The 20,180-nt window shown below is 42.6% G+C and overlaps 1 protein-coding gene across 8 annotated transcripts in view; it reads right to left on the bottom strand.

The window, feature by feature from the left end:
- ADD3 (adducin 3) overlaps positions 1–20,180 on the bottom strand; it is a 380,040-nt gene that overhangs the window by 73,823 nt on the left and 286,037 nt on the right. For all 8 annotated transcript variants that reach the window (XM_033942120.1, XM_033942115.1, XM_033942114.1 and 5 more), the window contains 3 exons: positions 14,986–15,135; positions 10,790–10,930; positions 8,150–8,245 (listed from right to left, as the gene is read on the bottom strand). In XM_033942120.1, coding sequence (XP_033798011.1) covers positions 8,150–8,245; positions 10,790–10,930; positions 14,986–15,135 — 387 coding nt within the window. The remainder of the gene's footprint in view (positions 1–8,149; positions 8,246–10,789; positions 10,931–14,985; positions 15,136–20,180) is intronic.

Genomic DNA, 20,180 nt, shown 5'->3' with positions numbered 1-20,180 from the left:
CATCCATACAAGCCTCAGTACTGCAATATTTAGCTTATTCCTTCCTTATAAATCAAAGTTCTGGCTGCTGAACTAAAGAAAGATGTTCAGCTGGCAGGGCTTTGTTTATAAATTTTTATAAACACAATATACTACTTTATCCTAAAGCAAAATAAATAAATAGAAATTTTTTTTCTACCTTTGTTGTCTGGTTTCTACTTCCCTCATCTTCTCATTCAATTCCTTCCATCCACTGTCTGTCTTCTCTCTGCGCCTTCCATTTGCTCTGTTACTGTGCATCTCCCTTCACCCCCAACAATTGGTCTGGCTCCCATCTTCTTCCCTCTGCTCCCCCAGTCTGGCATCTCTGTCTTCTTCCCTTACAGCGTCTTCTCCACACTCTCTCTTCCCCATTTCCCTTCAGCGTCTTCTCCCCATTCTCTGTTCCCCATTTCCCTTCAGCGTCTTCTCGCCACTCTCTGCTCCCCATTTCCTTTTAGCGTCTCTCCCTACTCTGTTCCCCATTTCCCTTCAGCGTCTTCTCCCCACTCTGTTCCCCACTTCCCTTCAGCGTCTTCTCCCCACTCTCTCTTCCCCATTTCCCAGCGTCTTCTCCCCTCTCTTTCTTCCCCAGTTCCCTTCAGGCTGCTTCAGCATCTTCTCTTCTCCAACCCCCACCCTTTGCGCAGTCCAGCAGCTCCCTCCCACCGGCCAGCCATGCATCTCCCTCCCTCTCTTCCACTTACCTTCTCTTCGTGGTGATTTCTATAAGGCTATGAAGTCGCGCCGTGTTGGCTGCTAGAAAAGTTTCCTCCGATGCAAACAGAAACAGGAAGTTGCATCAGAGAAGACTTTTCCAGCAGCCAAATGCGACGCGACTTCAAGGCTCTGGCTGCAATACAACACATACATTACATTACATTACATTAGTGATTTTTATTCCGCTTGTACCTTGCGGTTCAAAGCGGATTACATAAGAAGAGAACTGGACATTTCCAGGATGGTACATGACAATAGAGAATACAGTTTGAGGATAGAGACTTAATAACAGAATGATAGTAAAGACTTAATAACATCGGAAGATGTTTTGGACGGCAGTGTTTTGGTTTCTTGGGGGATGGGGTGAGGGAGGTTAGGTAGATTGTATATGCTTTTTTGAACAGCAGTGTTTTGATTTCTTTACGGAATGTCTTGAGGTCTGATGTTGTGGTTAACAATCTGGTGATGGAAGGTTCGAGTTTTGCAGCATGTGTTGCCAGGAGGCTATCATAAAGCTTTTTGCGATGAGTACCCTTGAGTGGTGGGTATGTGAATGATGTCAGTTTTCTTCTTGTTCTGGTTGGAAGGTTACGGTTTAGGCGGTCATTTAGGTAGGTGGGTGCAGTACCGTTAATTACTTTGAAGAGTAGACAGTATAGTTTGAATTGAATTCTGGCTCGAATCGGTAGCCAGTGTGAGTCTAGGTAGGCATTGGTGATGTGGTCAAATTTTCCGAGTGAGTAAATTAGTCTAAGGGCTGTGTTCTGAACAGTTTGAAGTTTTTTGATCATGTTTGTGGGGCATGGTAGATAAAGGATATTGCAGTAGTCCACGAGACCTAGTACCAGGGATTGTACAATTATTCTGTAGTGTTCTTTGTCAAAGAATTTAGCCTTAAAGAAATCAACACAAAGAGAAGGTAAGGGAAAGGGAGGGAGGGAGATGCACAGCCGGACGGCCGGCAGGAAAGAGGGGGCTGCCGGACCACACGCTCGTTCACCGTGCGTGCTCACTCCTTTTACTGCGGAGACAAGACCATTCACCGCTGCATGGGGCGGTGAATGGCCTTGTCCCCGTACTCTGTGACCTCTTTTTGTCATCGTTTTGGCAGGTTACCCGCGGCTAGCTGTGGGTAACAACCACCGTCTCATTCTCTAGACTGTTGGGTGTTTTTGCCATTTAGCCAGTTGTAGTTCTTGTAATATCTAAAGTACTGGCAATAAAATAATTTCCTTGGATGGAGTTTTACAGGGCTGAAGGATAGCTTGAAAATCCTTACTGCCTACGGCCTGATGGAGATACAGAAGAGCATAGCCCAAAAATATAAAATCAAAATCCACTCTTATGCAGATGACATCCAGCTGCTCCTCCCCTTAGGCGAAAACCGGCCATCCCAAATTGCTAACCTCGAACTCTGCCTCACTGACATGAAAACTTGGATGTCAAACAACAAGCTTCAACTTAACGCCTCCAAAACCGAACTCTTATGGATCAGAAACAAAAACACCAAATACCTACGACCTACACTAACATGGGATTCCACTCTACTAACGGCAGCAGATCAAGTTCGCAGCCTGGGAGTACCCTAGACGGACACCTATCCCTATCTAACCACATATCCCAAGTGGTCTCCACCTCCTTCTACTACCTTCGCCAACTGAAAAGGATCAAACCCTACATCTCCACACCAGACCTCGCCCAACTCCTATACGCATATGTCCTCTCCAGACTGGATTATTGTAACTCCCTATTTAGTGGACTAACCAAAAATAATATCAAACGCCTCCAACGGGTCCAAAATGCAGCCATCCGCCTCCTACACAACCTCAACTACCGCGATTCCATCTCCCCGGCACTCCATGCTGAACACTGGCTCCCGATTAGCCAACGCTGTACTTTCAAAGCCCTGGCAATTGCTCACAAGAGAATCTACTCCACCACCCCCTCCTACATAAAATCCAAGCTTCCCATCTACAACCCCACTCGCACCCTCCGCTCAAAGTCAGAGATACGCCTATGACACCCCCCCCGGAAGATCCCTGCTCACAGAAACTGCCCACAAACGATCCTACAGCCACTTCATTCCACACCTCTGGAACCAACTCACCCCCAACTTAGACAACAGAACTCATTATTAACATTCCGTAAATCGGTAAAGACCCTCCTCTTCAACTAAAGATCTCCTCTGTCTTCTCCCCCCCTTAGGCCCCACCCTCCACTCACCTATCACCTTCCCGAACTTCCAGTACGACCCTCTCTTCTCTATCCACTAACAAATTGTACCTAAACGCTTATAACTTTCCTTAAACTAAACTACTGTATTTCCCCCCTCTCTCTTTCTGCATACTCTCCCTATATTTAATTCTCTCCAAAAACTATAAATCCAATCCCTAAACCTGTTGTACTACTTATATGTCTAGTTACTCCCCACTGTGTATGTTCATTTGTAAACCGTTCTGAGCTATTGGGAGGACGGGATAAAAATCTAAATAAATAAAATAAAAAATAAAATAAATAAACCTTTTGTAAGAACTTAGGATAAATTATTGGGACTGACTGCAAAAGAGGTAAAGAAAGTTGGTTAAGGTTTGATATAAGGATATCATCATGATCTTTAGAAGAATCTGCCTGCGCTGGAGATGAATAGATGGGGGTGCAGAGACCCCAAGTCATGCTCTGAGGAATACCAACAGAGATTGATAAAACAGGATTCTCTGATGAAAGTTGTTCTACACAAGCAGGGCTCTGCTGTGCTTCTGGAAGAGGAATAGCAGAAGCAGGAAAGGAAGGCTGAAGTAAAACAGCACTAACCTGCATAAACGTTTGTAAAAGACTGAAAAAATTAGAAAGTGACTGAATGGACTCAGAACCCTGAAAAGGAGGTTCTGGAGCTAAAACAGGTAGAGCCAGACGTTTAAGTGGTACTTGGTTGTGGTCCAAAGGAGCTTTAGAGGCAATCTGTTTAGTCTTAGCATGGTTTTTTGCCAATTTTGCTGTGGTTTTCAAAGTTTCAACCAAATCTTTCAGCAAGGAGCTGGGAGAGGACCTTTAGGCTGAAACTGAGCCCCCGGGAGCCTTGGCATCTCCGTGTCTTTCTGTGAGGGATGTGCCACTTTGCTGCTGGTGGAGAGGGAGTATCACCCCCCTGAATAGGCTTCTTTTTATGTCCTGTCGCAACTGCCGTTTTTTTCCTTCTCTGCCCGCATCGGCGGTGGTGAGCTTCCCTCCCCCAGCAGTACCAAGACAGGGCCTTGGGGGGAGGGAGCAAGTGGCAAGGGAGAAAGAGCCGCTGTCCATGGCGTCAGCCTGGAAGGAAAAAAGATGTTTATGCGTACTTAAAGCCAATAGTATTTAGGCGGTTTTTAATATGTATATAGTGTACATCAATATTTTTGTTTTCTGCGATAGGCTTTCTCCACTCTTGTTTTTTCTTTTATTTAATGGAAAGAAACTAATGCCCTAATGGCTTAGAAAGCTTTTTGGTTTTCTTTTTCCTTTTTTTTTTTCTGAGGAGATAAGAGGGAGAGCTGCGGACTGTACAGGAGCGGTTGAAGAAAAAAACTGACAGGACGAGGAGAGGAGCTCTAGATGTAGGGCATCCTGCACATTCTCAGTAAGCCAAAGCTTACCATAGCTTAGGGGAGAGCCCCGACACATAGGCTCAGTCAGAGGACTTCACCAAAAAGTGTGCCTAAATATCCACTGCTTGGTCTTGGAGGTGAGAAAATCTGACAATGAGGCCTCTCAAGAAGCAGAAAGAAAAAAGTTTTGAGATAACAAAAAACTGTGTGTGTATGTGAAGCTCAGACAAAGTAACGAGACATACACTGTGACAGCTGTATGGGAGTGTCATTCATGCTCAAAATCTTTCTAGATTTCTAAGCTCTAATGCTGTACTACTATTAATTATTATTTCTATAGCGCTACCAGACATACGAAGTGCTATACAGAGTTACAAAGACGACGACAGTCTCTGCTAGAAAGAGCTTACAATCTAACAGTCAAAACAAACAGGATGCCATGGATACAGTTAAAGGAACGATTAATCAGCTGGCTGGGTTGTGGGCAGAGAAGTAGTGTTATGAATTGAAGGATATTTCAAAAAGGTGGGTTTTCAGTCTGCTTTAACACAAGGTAAGGGAAGGGGCTTGGTGGACAAACTCGGGTAATTTATTCCAGGCACAGGAGGTGGCTAGATGACAGGAACGAAGTCTGGAATTGGCAGTGGAGGAGAAGGGAGCAGCTGATCTGAGGAACGGAGTTCTCTGGGAGGTGTATGAGGGAGACGAGAAAAGAAGGAGAGATAGAGGGGCAGCAGAATGAACACACTTGTAGCGTTCATGAATATAACTAAAAACCCAAGAAGAGGAGAGCAGAAAGGACTACAGGGTGAAACTGAAAGAAGCCAAGAGAGAGATACGTTTGGCGAAGGCACAGGCGGAAGAACAAATGGCTAAAAATGTAAAAAGGGAGATAAAAATTTTTCTGATATATTAGTGAAAGGAGGAAGATAAAAAATGGAATTGCTAGGCTAAAAGATGCTGGGAACAAATATGTGGAGAGTGATGAGGAGAAAGCAAATGTGCTAAACAAATACTTCTGTTCTGGAGAAGGACCGAAATTGTCTGGCAAAGTTACACGAGAAAATGGAGTAGATTCTGCGCCGTTCACGGAGGAGGGTGTTTATGAGCAACTTGAAAAACTGAAGGTGGACAAAGCGATGGACCAGACAGGATCCATCCCAGGATACTAAGGGAGCTCAGAGAGGTTATAGGCGAGTCCTATTAAAGACTTGTTCAACAAATCTCTGGAGATGGGAGTGATTCCTGGGAATTGGAGGAGAGCGGGATGTGGTCCCTTATTCATAAAAGTGGTCACAGGGATGAAGCAGGAAAACTACAGGCGGTGAGCCTCACTTCAGTTGTTGGAAAATAATGGAAGTGTTTCTGAAAGAAAGGATAGTTGTACTTCCTTGAATCTAATGGGTTACAGGATCTGAGGCAATATGGCTTTACAAAAGGTAAATCGTGCCAAACGAACCTGATTGAATTTTTTGATTGGGTGACCAGAGAGCTGGATCGAGGACATATGCTAGATGTAATTTACTTGGATTTCAGCAAAGCCTTTGATACAGTTCCTCATAGGAGGCTGTTGAACCAACTGAAGGGCTGAAGTTAGGACCCAAAGTGGTGAACTGGGTCAGAAACTGCCTGTCGGGACAGACGCCAGAGGGTGGTGGTTAATGGAAGTCGCTCGAAGGAAGGAAGGTGACTAGTGGAGTCCCTCAGTGTTCGGTGCTGGGGTCCAATCCTGTTCAATATGTATGTAAGTGACATTGCTGAAGGGTTAGAAGGAAAGTGTGCCTTTTTGCAGATGATACCAAGATTTGTAACAGAGTAGACACTGAAGAGGGAGTGGAAAATATGAAAAAGGATCTGCAAAGTTAGAGGAATGGTCTAATGCCTGGCAACTAAAATTCAATGCAAAGAAATGCAGAGTAATGCATTTGGGGATTAATAATAGGAAGGAACCGTATATGCTGGGAGGAGAGAAGCTGATATGCACGGACGGGGAGAGGGACCTTGGGGTTTATAGTGTCCGAAGATCTAAAGGCGAAAAAACAGTGTGACAAGGCAATGGCTGCTGCCAGAAGGATGCTGGGCTATATAAAGAGAGGCGTAGTCAGTAGAAGGAAGAAGGTGTTGATGCCCCTGTACAGGTCATTGGTGAGGCCCCACTTGGAGTATTGTGTTCAGTTTTGGAGACCGTATCTGGCGAAAGACTTAAGAAGACTTGAGGCGGTCCAGAGGAGGGCGACGAAAATGATAGGAGGCTTGCGCCAGAAGACGTATGAGGAGAGACTAGAAGCCCTGAATATGTATACCCTAGAGGAAAGGAGAGACAGGGGAGATATGATTCAGATGTTCAAATACTTGGAAGGGTATTAACGTAGAACAAAATCTTTTCCAGAGAAAGGAAAATGGTAAAACCAGAGGACATAATTTGAGGTTGAGGGGTGGTAGATTCAGGGGCAATGTTAGGAAATTCTACTTTACGGAGAGGGTATTGGATGCCTGGAATGTGCTCCCGAGAGAGGTGGTGGAGAGTAAAACTGTGACTGAGTTCAAAGAAGCGTGGGATGAACACAGAAGATTTAGAATCAGAAAATAATATTAAAGATTGAACTAGGCCAGTTACTGGGCAGGCTTGTACGGTCTGTGTCTGTGTATGGCCGTTTGGAGGAGGATGGGCAGGGGAGGGCTTCAATGGCTGGGAGGGAGTAGATGGGCTGGAGTAAGTTTTAACAGAGATTTCGTCAGTTGAAACCCAAGCACAGTACCGGGTAAAGCTTTGTATTCTTGCCCAGATATAGCTAAGAAGAAAAAATTTAAAAAAAAAAATTTAAATTGAATCAGGTTGGGCAGACTGGATGGACCATTCGGGTCTTTATCTGCCGTCATCTACTATGTTACTATGTAGATCAGCAATGCAATACTGTAGAATCATCTGTATTGGCACCATATATGTGTTTGATCATCCTGCTTTTTGCTATCTTCTCCATTAAAAAGCAGGATGATCAAACATATATGGTACCAATACATATGATTCTATTAGAGCTCAGAATTTACTGTTTACTAACTTAGAAATCTGATTAGAAAGTCTACAAATTTTAGCCAATGGTATATTTGCATACAAAAAGTTATAGTTTTTTTTTTCCTTAAAGAACAAGATCAATGGTTGGGTAAAATGGGAGAAGGTTATAAGTAAAAGAAAACCCACCTAGGTCACTATAATCGCAACCCTCTACTTCAAGTCACCTAAGAACATAAGAATTGCCGCTGCTGGGTCAGACCAGTGGTCCATTGTGCCCAGCAGTCCGCTCCCGTGGCGGCCCTTAGGTCAAAGACCAGTGCCCCTGAGTCTAGCCTTACCTGCATACGCTCTGGCCTAGCAGGAACTTGTCCTAACTTTGTCTTGAATTTCTGAATCTTCTTCAGAATATTTGCAATCCCTAATTCTGACCGCTGAGCTTCATTGAGTGACAGCTATTAATTCTCTCCCAAGATTATAAATGCTGCCTCGGCAACAACTCTGGGTGATTTAAGAAACAAGAACTAGCCTAACAATCAAATCGACATTTTCTGCATGGAAGTATATGCCACAGAACAACGGCCCCCACCCCAAAACTATTATATTTTTCATCTCTTTGTCAAGTGACACTTCATAGTTAGCTCTTGCTGGCTGCAGTCCTGGTAATCAGCATCCAGTATCCTGAAATTAGAATACAATTAAAAAACAAAACACCAGTTGCCTGAGAAACCTTGATAGTAGAGAAATAGTGCAATAAGCCTTTTGGGGGAAGTGAAACAAGAAGGGAAACAATAGATCATTAAATCTAAGAGTATCTTACCTGTACCTCACATGCCAATTGCACATTGAATATGTAGTGAAGGCTCCTCCAATGATTCTCCCAGTGCAATAACCCATGGTTTCTAAGTACCAGCACCTATCAAGAAACAAACTCGTGAATGGGGCAACATGGGAATGACACAAGGTGAGCTGGATGCTGAGGTGATCCAGGCAGCCAGTCTGCTAGATACATGTCAAGCAGAAAAGCAGCATGATACAAAAGTGCCCTGTGGTTGTGTCAGGGCAAATCAACCAGTTGGTGAGGGACATGCAACTTACTGTACACCAAAACTGCAATAAAGCTTAACATGAGATCTTCTCCTGTAGTTAGCTCTTGGCTGGTGCTTCTCTTCTTTTGGCTTATGATTGAAATGCCTAATTTTGCACTTTCTTAAACAGGCAGAGAAGTGGGAAAAAACCTCTAACTTTCACACATACTTCAAAATACACCAACTTAAAACTCCTTGGAGGTTTCACAATTGTTGAGACTTAACACATAATTTCTTTCAATCAGTGTACACATATCCACCACACACACTTGAAAAAGATAAGGTTTAGGTACCATAATATGTATTGAAATGCAGTTAAGTGATGATTTTCAGCAACATTATTCAGATACCACCACTGAAAAACCAATGAACAGCCTCAGTAAGCACTAGCTAAATGAATAGCTAGTTTTGAATACTGATCCTGTTTTGTTTTTTTAACCTGTGACCACATTGATCTGAAACGAATAGAAATATTATTCTTTAATACATTGTAGTGTGTATTATCTGTTCCAGAATGCACACGCTGTTTGTAGAGACAATTTATCCCCAACACCACTAGATGCATCGTTGACAATTGCAGGACTTAATTTCTAAACCCCTCTGAGTCCAATATTTATTACATGCACTATACAACCATTCTAGGTGGGGTACAACGTCAAAACATACACAACAAAATCTCTTAAACAAATTAACAGATATTTAAAATGTAAGGACTGCTTTGGAAATTCAGTCTCATCCGTTCATCTCATTTGGCTTCTGATAACTGTGATAAGCGGACTATGCCAGCTAGGGATGTCCCTAGTGCAGGTCACAGTTCTAATTCAGGCCCTTCCCATATTCCTCCATTTGAATCATTTCATGACCCAGAAGCTGAATTTCTGGACAGGTCCTGTAGAGGGCGTAGTAGAGTAGCAGAGCTAGGTTCCCATCCCCCTCTGTGTCCCAAGTGGATTAACAAGAAATTCTTTTCACCTGAGAGTTGGGGGGCGGGGCTGCAAGCTGCTATCTCTGAGGACTAAGCTTCTGGAGAATCAGGAGGAACAGCAGCAGGACAGGACACAGCGCTCAGGGCTTGGAGCTCCTGAGAGCAGCCAAGCTCCGAGTCCATGGAGTTTTCAGAGGCTGGTGAAGAAGTACCTGACTCTCTTGTGGAAGAACCGTTTGCTATGGAGTTGGAAATGAGCCCTGATACTGGTGCTGTGCTGGTTCCTGAAATTGCTCCCATGGAAGTTTGTCTCATTAAAGCTAAGTATCTAAGTGTTTGACTAAGATTACTGCAAGTTTATTTTGCCTGCTGTGTTTTCAAGAACTGAATAATTCTAACTCCTGCTAATGAGAGAATTTTCACTGCTTATGGATACCGAGCAAGGACTTTATTTTGCAGTTTGTGTTTTCTTTTTGGAAAGTTTAATTGTTCTTTCCTGGTGGGGAAATGTGAACTATAGTACGCTGAGGCAGTGGGGTTTGCCCCGTGTTTCGTGGTGGGGATAGTGGGCCTAATTATTGGCAGTTGAAGACCACACGGAGCACACTGTCTTTCCAGCACTCGGCTGCTGATAGAAGCCTAGTATAGTAACACTGACTTGGAGCTGGGTTATCACATGTCCAGAAGTTATTATTCTGTTTCGAAAGTTTTCTTTTCTTTTTATTGTGGACTCTGGCTGAACTGCAAAACTGAATGAAAACTTACCTCTGTTAAGGAGAGATTTTTGTGATTTGATTTTTGGACTCTTGTTTTCTCAACCCAGAGACTATTGTCTAAACATTATGGTGAAATGTGCATGGGAAGGCCCGCTGGCTTCAACTGATATGATCCTGACAAATAAGTCGATTTTCTTTTTGGTTATTTTTGGAAAGATTAAAAGCCTTAATTTCATTGAAGCTGGGACAATTACTTTTGATGGTGTTCCTTATTCTGAATGCTGAATTATCATGTCCTTGTGCAGCCTGCGGCAGCTCACAAGAGTTTACCTGTCACTGGTGATCTCAGACACCTTTCCTGGAACTTGCCGGTCACATAACAGAATCTCTGCAGTTTTACTGTTCTACTTGTCTTGTCACCTTTCCTTTCTTGCTTTCACCACAATGGAGAAATTATACCAATTCTGATTTTTTTTTTCTTGCATTGTTTTAAATGAACCCATTCATTCTTTTTGAATGTATTTTTGTTAATTTTTTTTATTGGTTACCAACCTTACCATCTTCTCCACCACCATTTTTCTTATTAATTATTAAATTATATGAGTGGAACGGGGAGAAAAGTATGGGTATGGAGCAAGAGCCAGTTTTCTATTGGGAGAAATCAAATTATAGATGCATTTTACAAATTTACCCAAGTTATCTATTAAAACCCCACCATAAAAACTAAATACCTTGCAGCTTGGTCCCAGAACTTTTTGTAGATGAATTCGTTCCTCTTGTTCGAGAGACCCTTGGTAATTGTAATATGCAATATCACCCAAAATGAGCGCCTCTTGAGAGATTGGAAGAATGCCACACTTCATTGAAGAAACCTGTTTTAAATATTCAGAACTAGAATTATCTTCTTTCCTTTGGTTTATTTTCTATTTATTACAGAAATTCAGAATAAAACCTTGGTTAAATCCATAAAAATCACTCCATTTACTACATTTCTTCTGCTCTCTGTAGTAAAACTTTGGTGTAAACAGTAGTAAATGGTTATTCTCATTTTTGAAAATTCAAGGGAACAGAAAAAAAAAAAACATGGAACAAAACTCCCTGGAATATAGCAAAATCTCTCCTTCAGTCTCAATATGACTCAAATAATCTGGAATATGAACAGAAATGCCACTAACTGAATACTACATTTCTCTAAAATAATTCTTGTAGAAATAAATATTGCATAAAATATCAGTATAAATCTTCTCAGGGTTTCTCCTTTTAAAAAGCTGCAGCCTCTTTCAGGCAGCACTGAGTCCTTGCCCTGCCAACACACTACAGTCTTGAGAGTTCTAGAGGTGGGGTGGCATAGGCACTTGTTTCTTATTCCAGCCCACTAACAATTCAAAAGGCTGAGTTTGTTCCTTTTATAGTATAATAAAGTCAAGTGGTGTATAAACTAGGGTATGGGCTTCTTGAAGAACTAATTTAAGGAGGACCATGATATACTGTGATTTCACATAGTTCACGCTAAACACATAACAGGGAACTGGTTCATCCAGTCTGCTCAGTTATTCCAGTCCACACTGCTAAGGAGAAAGAGAGAGATAGAGACATAGAGAGAGAGAGAGAGAGACATAGAGAGAGAGAGAAAGAGATAGAGACATAGAGAGAGAGAGAAAGAGATAGAGACATAGAGAGAGAGAGATAGAGACATAGAGAGAGAGAGATAGAGACATAGAGAGAGAGAGATAGAGACATAGAGAGAGAGAGATAGAGACATAGAGAGAGAGAGATAGAGACATAGAGAGAGAGAGATAGAGACATAGAGAGAGAGAGATAGAGACATAGAGAGAGAGAGATAGAGACATAGAGAGAGAGAGATAGAGACATAGAGAGAGAGAGATAGAGACATAGAGAGAGAGAGATAGAGACAGAGAGAGAGAGATAGAGACATAGAGAGAGAGAGATAGAGACATAGAGAGAGAGAGACAGAGACATAGAGAGAGAGAGACAGAGACATAGAGAGAGAGAGACAGAGACATAGAGAGAGAGAGACAGAGACATAGAGAGAGAGAGACATAGAGAGAGAGAGATAGAGACATAGAGAGAGAGAGACAGACAGAGACATAGAGAGAGAGAGACAGACAGAGAGAGAGAGAGACAGACAGAGAGAGAGACAGACATAGAGAGAGAGAGACAGAGAGAGAGAGAGAGACAGACAGAGAGAGAGAGAGAGAGACATAGAGAGAGAGAGAGACATAGAGAGAGAGAGACAGAGACATAGAGAGAGAGACATAGAGAGAGAGAGAGAGAGACAGAGAGAGAGAGAGAGACATAGAGAGACAGAGATAGAGACATAGAGAGAGAGAGAGAGAGATAGAGACAGAGAGAGAGAGAGAGACATAGAGACAGAGATAGAGACATAGAGAGACAGAGATAGAGATAGACATAGAGAGAGAGATAGAGAGAGAGAGAGACAGACAGAGAGAGAGACAGAGAGAGACATAGAGAGAGAGATAGAGACATAGAGAGAGAGAGAGACATAGAGAGAGAGAGACAGAGAGAGATAGAGACATAGAGAGAGAGATAGAGACATAGAGAGAGAGAGAGACATAGAGAGAGAGAGACAGAGAGAGATAGAGACATAGAGAGAGAGAGAGAGACAGAGAGAGAGACATAGAGAGACAGAGATAGACAGAGATAGAGATAGACAGAGAGAGAGAGAGAGAGAGATAAAGAGAGACATAGAGACATAGAGAGACAGAGATAGACAGAGAGAGAGAGATAGAGATAAAGAGAGACATAGAGAGATAGAGACATAGAGAGAGACATAGAGAGAGAGATAGACATAGAGAGAGAGAGACAGACAGAGAGAGAGATAGAGATAGAGACAGAGAGAGAGATAGAGACATAGAGAGAGAGATAGAGATAGAGAGATAGAGAGAGAGATATAGATAGAGATAGATAGATAGAGAGACATAGAGAGAGAGAGAGATAGAGAGACATAGAGAGAGAGAGAGAGATAGAGAGACATAGAGAGAGAGAGAGATAGAGACAGAGAGAGAGATAGAGACAGAGAGAGAGATAGATAGAGAGATAGAGAGAGAGATAGAGATATAGAGAGAGATAGATAGAGATAGAGAGAGAGATAGATAAATAGAGAGAGAGAGAGAACCTCTTATGGATAGCAATTGACAATGAGGGTCCAATAATCCAAACAGAGAGCTGTATTCCTTTGACTCAAAGAATACTAGGGCTCCTGCTTGCAAGATTAAAGGCCAGATGAATCACTTTTTCAGATCTTCTTGCAGTTATAATTGTAGAGCATTTAGTTCTGATTCTGAAAAGGAGTAAACTCTATGTGAGACCTCTGCACTGATTGTAAGTCTAATGAGCAGTTATAAGGTCTATAAGGAGATAATTATTTGCGGTCACTTTGCTGAACCCTTTCCAAAATCTTAACATTTCTCAAGCAATTGTGTAGCCTTGACATTGGTTGTTTAATTTCTGAATATTCTTTTGGCTTATTGTCCTCCTGTTCTAAAGCAAACACACAACTCTGTTGACAGAAGGTGAAAGTGAAGGTCATCTGGTGCATCTTCCACTAAACATGAAGATCCTGACTTTCTAACTACAGTAATCCTGGAAATACAGCAAATTGGGTCAGGAATTATTCGCATTATCAATAGCTCCATTTTTACAGTTGTTGAAACTAAGAAGGAGGCAACACCTATAGCAGTGCTTCCCAAGTCAAGGTTGGCCCAGCTTGCTCCTATGGGAGGAGCCTTAAGCAACCCAGTTCCATTATAAAAAGCTTATAAGGCCTTAGGAACCCCCTCTCCCACCTCAAACTAAAGATATGTCATAAAGTAAAAAGCAAAAGTCAAAGACCTAGAAATTGCTTAGGAAGCCTTGAGGCTAACTGGTTTGATTAATAACCAGAACACCCAGTAGTGAAAGGGTCAGCAGTAGGAGAAGAAAAGTGGTGATGCTATGGACCATATAATTAACCCTTCTGTGACTCATCTTAATGGTTTGAATTATGCTGGTCACTAATGCTGCAAGGTTCAAAACCATAAGTTGAGCTTTGGGTAACAGATAAAGTAGGGGTGGCCTGAGGCACTGCCTTTTTTCCTCTTCCTATATATTTCCCCATTGGTGTTGACTGGACCAGGGAAAATAGGCAGCTACAGCCACTATTCTGCAGCAACGGATATATTCTGCAGTCCTTACTACAATATTCAAGAAAAACAGACGATACGAGGGGTGTTCAATAATTTATCAACCCGAATATGAAAGAAAGTAGCAAGTCTGTGCAGGAACTCGCAGCAGCCATTTTAGATAGTGGCTCTGCACAGGGAAGGAGTATAAGAAGATTGCTCCTGCCCCGGTTCACCACTAGACCACCAGGGCTTTCAAGGTAGGTTTTACAGGTCCAGGAGGTGGGGTGGTTCAGAGTCGGCTGGGACAGGATGCAAGAGGGATTGCTCCTCTCCTGGGGTACCACTGCACCACCATGGCTTAAGGCAGGCCTGGGGTAGGCCTGAAAGGGATACGAGAGGGGGGAGGGCGCACAGAGCTACAAACTCAAATATAAACCGAGACTCCCATTTTTGGATTTTTTGGAGCCAAAAAATCTCAGTTTGTATTTGAATATATACGATAATTGTATTTCCCCCCCCTTTTTTAGACCAAAGTGATCTGCCCAGATGCTTTTTATTGCTGTACTACTGATTTTGAAGTGCTAACACCCACCAATGATTCTCTCTTATTTTTAAACAAAAACATTAATTAGTTATAGGTTGCCCCTCATACTTGCCTCACAACTGCTAAATATCTTTTGTGAGCAATATTTTATATTAAACAATCCCCTTTGGGAGACTGCAGAACTTTTCCCACTACACCCTTTTGATAGCACTAAAAAAAAAAAAAAAAACCAACTCACAGCTGCAGTAGCAGGAGTATGTATATGTATGACACAACGAACATCTGGGCGAATGGAGTAGATCGCAGCATGAGGACTGAATCCTAAATGGTCAATGCTCAGATTGGTAGTTCCCTGTTCCACTACTTCTCCAAGGATGTTAACTTTTACCTGGAAAGACACAGCAAAGAACATACAGTAAGCAAATTAAATCTACATTGCATGAGGCAAATAAAGATAAATCTATGATCATAACCTGTTCTAAAAGTGAAAAAACCCATACATAAAACTTGGTCTTGATTGAACAAGGCTGAACAAAAAAGTTCTCAGCTCAACCAATCAACTTCCTAAATTCTGAGCGTTATTCTGCTACTGTAGCTGAAAAGTGTGTTATCTACTGTATCTTATTTTATTAAATGCCAATTTGTAGAAACAAAATTCTATGTTTTGACATTGTTTCAGATCATTGATTGAACCATATCTACATCATTCTCTTCTTGGTTGAGCTGAGAACTGTTCAGCACTTCCTCATCCCCTCGTATTAAATCAGTTAAGAGTGCAGAGGGCATGAATTTATTGTCTGAGCCCACTTCTGCTCCAAGTCAATATGAGTTCAGGATGCTTCAGAATGAGGGTATAGGAGGCACAGGAGTCCATCATGCAACAGCGACATCTGAAGTCAAATGCAAGATGCAGACTGAACTCTATAGAAATCTGTGACTCCTGTCTGAGGAATGTTGCTACAATGAATGGGCTAGTATAGATGGTGATGCAGCATAAAACTAAAAATGAAAAAAAAAAAAATAACCCCCGTTTAGTAGTAAATGGAGACTCCCAAATCTAGCTATAGTTATAGTACTGGCAAGTTCCAACTAGTGCTGCCCGATTCAGGAAAAAAAATTTTGATTCGATTCAGCCTATTGAATCGATTTTTTGATTTGATTTTCCTGCCCAATAGGGTGTTTTTTCCAAACATCCTGGTGGGTTTATTTTATAGCCTCTTCACCCCCTTTGACCTCTCCTACCCACACTGGTCCTGTGGTGTAAACAAAATAAACAAACAAAAAATACTTTTCCTCTCTCTATTAAATCCTAGCTCACGTTCGCGGTCCAACACCAGCTCTGGAAGGATACACATTTCAAATCTGACATATTATAATCACAAAATGGAAAATAAAAATATTTTTCCTACCTTTTGTTGGCTGGTCATTTTTCAAATCATGTTGGTCCCATTGTCTTCCGATCAGGCTCTCCTTCTTTCTTCATTCTCCGTGTTAACCATCCATCTTCCATCTCTGTCCTCCCCTTCTGTTTCCCTTTCCTCCCCAGGAGGTCTGGCATCTTTCCTTTTGTTCATCTCCATCCCCCCGCAGCTGCAGCAATGGACCCCACCATTCACAGATCCACCATCTCTCCTTTTCTCAACTACTCTTTCATCCAGCATCTCTCTTCTGTGTCACTATTCTCCTCTCCAGTAGTGTCTCCCTTGTGTCCCTGTTCCTATGCTCCCTCCATGCCCAGCATCTTATCTCTCCCCATATCCAGCTTCTTCTTTCTCTCTTCCTTACCTCCTGTATCCCCTTCCCCAGGTACATGCTTTCTCCTACTATCTCTCCTGCCATCCTGCACCCTGCCCACTTATTTTGGAGCAGTATCTGTCTCTCTTGTACCCTTCCCCTTGTGCTCTTGCATTTCTCTCTCCATTAGTCCAGCACCTCTCCTCTGCTTTCCTCCCCCTCTTTTTGGTTTGGTCTCTCTTCCCTTCACTTCACCCCAGGTCTGGCATCTCCCCTCCCCTCTCTTACTCCTTCCTCCTCCTCCCTCTGCACATGCCTGCCTCCCTGCCGTGATGGTCTGTTCCCCGCTGAAGACCTGCTCCCCCCGCAAAGGCACTTTTCCTCCTCCTCCCTGTCGCGAAGACCTGCTCCCCCCGTAAAGGCCTGCCCCTCTGCCGTGAAGGCATTCTTCCTCCTCCTCCCTGCCACGAAGGCCGGCATCTTCCCCACTCTTACCTTAAGGCTAATACAGCAGCTTGCAGGATCGCTGGTGCTGTTTTAGTTTTTTATTCATTTTTCATATAACAACAAGTGTATCACATAAATTTATACAATTTCATTGAGTACACACTTGATAATCCTTCATAGATCATTGTAAATACAACATATTATTATATAATACTGTACTATAATATTGAAAAAGCATATCATACTTAATAAGTATACCAACTATTACTCTAATTATAAACCCACCCCCTCCCCTTCCTTTGAAAATTGCATACAATATGACAAGATATAATGATGAATTGTTTATATTATGATATTAATAAAATAAACCCACCCAAACCCCCTCTTATCCAATATCTTATTATGGAAAAATTGAATCATTCATTGCAAAAGTCTGTTAATGGTCCCCAAATCTTCTTAAACTTATCTATATATCCTCTTTGTGTTGCAAATGTACGCTCCATTTTATATATATGGCATACTGAATTGCACCAAAAGTTATAATTTAACCTGTCATAGTTTTTCCAATTGTGTGTTATTTGTTGAACTGCGACTCTAGTTAATATAAATAAAAGTTTGTTGTTATTTGAAGAAATTTGACTTTGTGCTCTCATTGCTGTGCCAAATAGAATCGTATCATATGTCAAGGCTACCGGGTTATCCAACATCCTATTTATTTGAGGCCAAATTGATTTCCAAAATAATAATATAAATGGACAATAAAATAAAAGATGATCTAATGTCCCCGGCTCAAGATAATAGTGTCAGCATCTATTAGACTTAGAGCTATCAATTTTTTGTAAAAGAACAGGGGTCCAAAAAGCTCTATGCAAAAGAAAAAAACATGTTTGTCTCATAGATGCTGAAACTGTACACCTTAAACTAAACTAAACTAAGCCTTAAGTTTATATACCGCATCATCTCCACGGAAGCGGAGCTCGACACGGTTTACAAAGCTTAAAAATACAAGAAGAGAGGGGAGAGAGAGTTTACAAGGGCATATGAAAAGAGGGGAAGTAAGAAGGAGATGTTATATATTAGAGAAAAGCCAGGTTTTCAGTTGTTTCCGGAACAGTTGGAGGGAGCCCAGGTTCCGCAGCGGGATAGTGAGATCGTTCCAAAGGCCCGTGATTTTGGAGAGGAGGGATCTTCCCAGTTTGCCTGCGTGGGGGATGCCAAGTAGAGAGGGGAAGGATAGTTTATGTCTGTGGGCGGATCTGGTTGTAGCAGGCGTTTGGGCGAGGAAGGATAGGGGGATTAGTGGCGGAAGGATGCCATGAATTATCTTGAAAGCTAGACAGGAGCATTTGAAGTGAATTCTGGAAAGTACAGGGAGCCAGTGAAGATTGGTAAGTAAGGGGGAGACGTGATCAAATTTGCGTTTAGCAAAAATCAATTTGGCCGCAGTATTCTGGATGAGCTGGAGTCTGTGAAGACTTTTTTTTGTTAGGCACAGGTAAATGGCATTACAGTAATCGAGTTTGGATAAGATGATGGATTGTACCAGGACGGTAAAGTGTTTTTGGTGGAAATAGGATCTAACTTTCCTCAGCATGTGGAGGCTGAAAAAACATGATTTTGCCAAGGAGTTCAGGTGATCGTTTAGGGAGAGGGAGGAATCGATAATGATGCCGAGGACCTTGCTTGAGAACTCAAGGCGAAGAGCGGGACCTGTGGGTAGAGTGAAGAGGGTGGGCAGGTGTGCTAACTTTGGGCCGAGCCAGAGTAGTTTTGTCTTTGATTCATTTAATTTCATCTGAACAGAGAGGGACCAGGCTTGAAGTCTCATTATGCATGAGGTGATGTTCTCTTGGAGGTTTGTAAGGTTCTGGTCTGTTTCGAGGAGGATAAGGATATCGTCTGCATATGTGTAAATTGTTTCAAGGGGGGATAGTTTGAGAAGCTTCAGGGAGGTCATATACATGTTGAAGAGGATAGGGGATAGGGGAGAGCCCTGTGGGACCCCGCAGGATGGTGTCCACGAAGTGGATTTGGAGCCGTTTGCGTTGACAATGTAGGAACGTGCGCGAAGGAAGTTTGAGAACCACTTTAGGACAAAGGAGTCTATTCCTATCTCAGAAAGTTGGTAGATTAGTATGTCGTGGTGCACGACGTCGAAAGCTGCGGAGAGATCGAACTGTAGGAGAACACCTTAACCTCCAAGACCAAAGTCGTGGTCATTGAGATGCATTAATCTGATGCTTAATCTCAATGTCTCTAAGACCATGTCTTAATTTTTTATTTTCAAATCCAGATATTAATGTTCTCTCTGCCGCAATCCTGCCCCCGACATCAGAGCAGGGGCAGGACCATAGCAGAGAGAAAGTGCCACGAGGACAACGGGCAGCTGCAGGGATCGCTATAGCACCAGCAATCCTGCAGACTGCCATATTAGCTATTCTCACAGGACTCATCAAGGACAGCCCTCACTATCACAGCAGAGGCAAAGCCAAACAATCTCCGTGGCAGAACAGGATTAGCAAGAAAGCTCCCGCCACTCCATGGGGCTACCGCTGGCTCCCACCGCAGTCTGTCGACTCCTAGGAGGCACACCATCTCTCAAAGTTCTGCCACCTCTGAAAGCAGGCTCCCGAAACTCAAGTCCATGCCATTCCCCCCCCCCCCCCCCACAATCGCCAAGGAAGGAGTCTCCAGCAGAGGCAACACTTGTCTGCCGTCCATGCACTCACAGCAGGCGCCGCACCCAACAATCCAACCAGCCCTCTGCCCTCCTCTCGGCCACGTCGGAACATGTGGGCTCGCAACAGAAACGCTACAAGGAGAAAGCTCTCCGCTCCAGCCAGCCAGCCGTGGTGAGTTTAGGGTCAATAATTAATGGGGCAGCGCTAAATTTCTCCGTGCTAGGGTAGAGTCCTGGTTAACTCTCACACTAGTCAGCCATTGAATTGGGAGGCCGATTTTTTAAAAAATTGAATCGATTCACACGATTCAAATCCAACTGAGCTAGATGCCAAAGAGAGAGGAAGTAACTGGGCCAAAAGAAGCCAAATCACCAAACTAAGACAAACATAGAAAACAAAGTATGAGGCCTACAGACAAGCTATCAGAATAAAGAAAAGGTACCATAAAGGCAGACCAGCAAGATGCAAGGAAAGGAAACAAATTTATTAAGCTTGTAAATCAAGGTGAAAATATTTCTTCAAATATGAAAGAGAAGGAAAAATCAAAGGGGAAAAGTAAAGTACTGTAGTA

The sequence above is a fragment of the Geotrypetes seraphini genome, chromosome 4 (genome assembly GCF_902459505.1).
Source record: "Geotrypetes seraphini chromosome 4, aGeoSer1.1, whole genome shotgun sequence".
Classification (NCBI taxonomy): Eukaryota; Metazoa; Chordata; class Amphibia; order Gymnophiona; family Dermophiidae; genus Geotrypetes; species Geotrypetes seraphini.
This window is presented reverse-complemented; position numbering and strand designations above follow the sequence as displayed.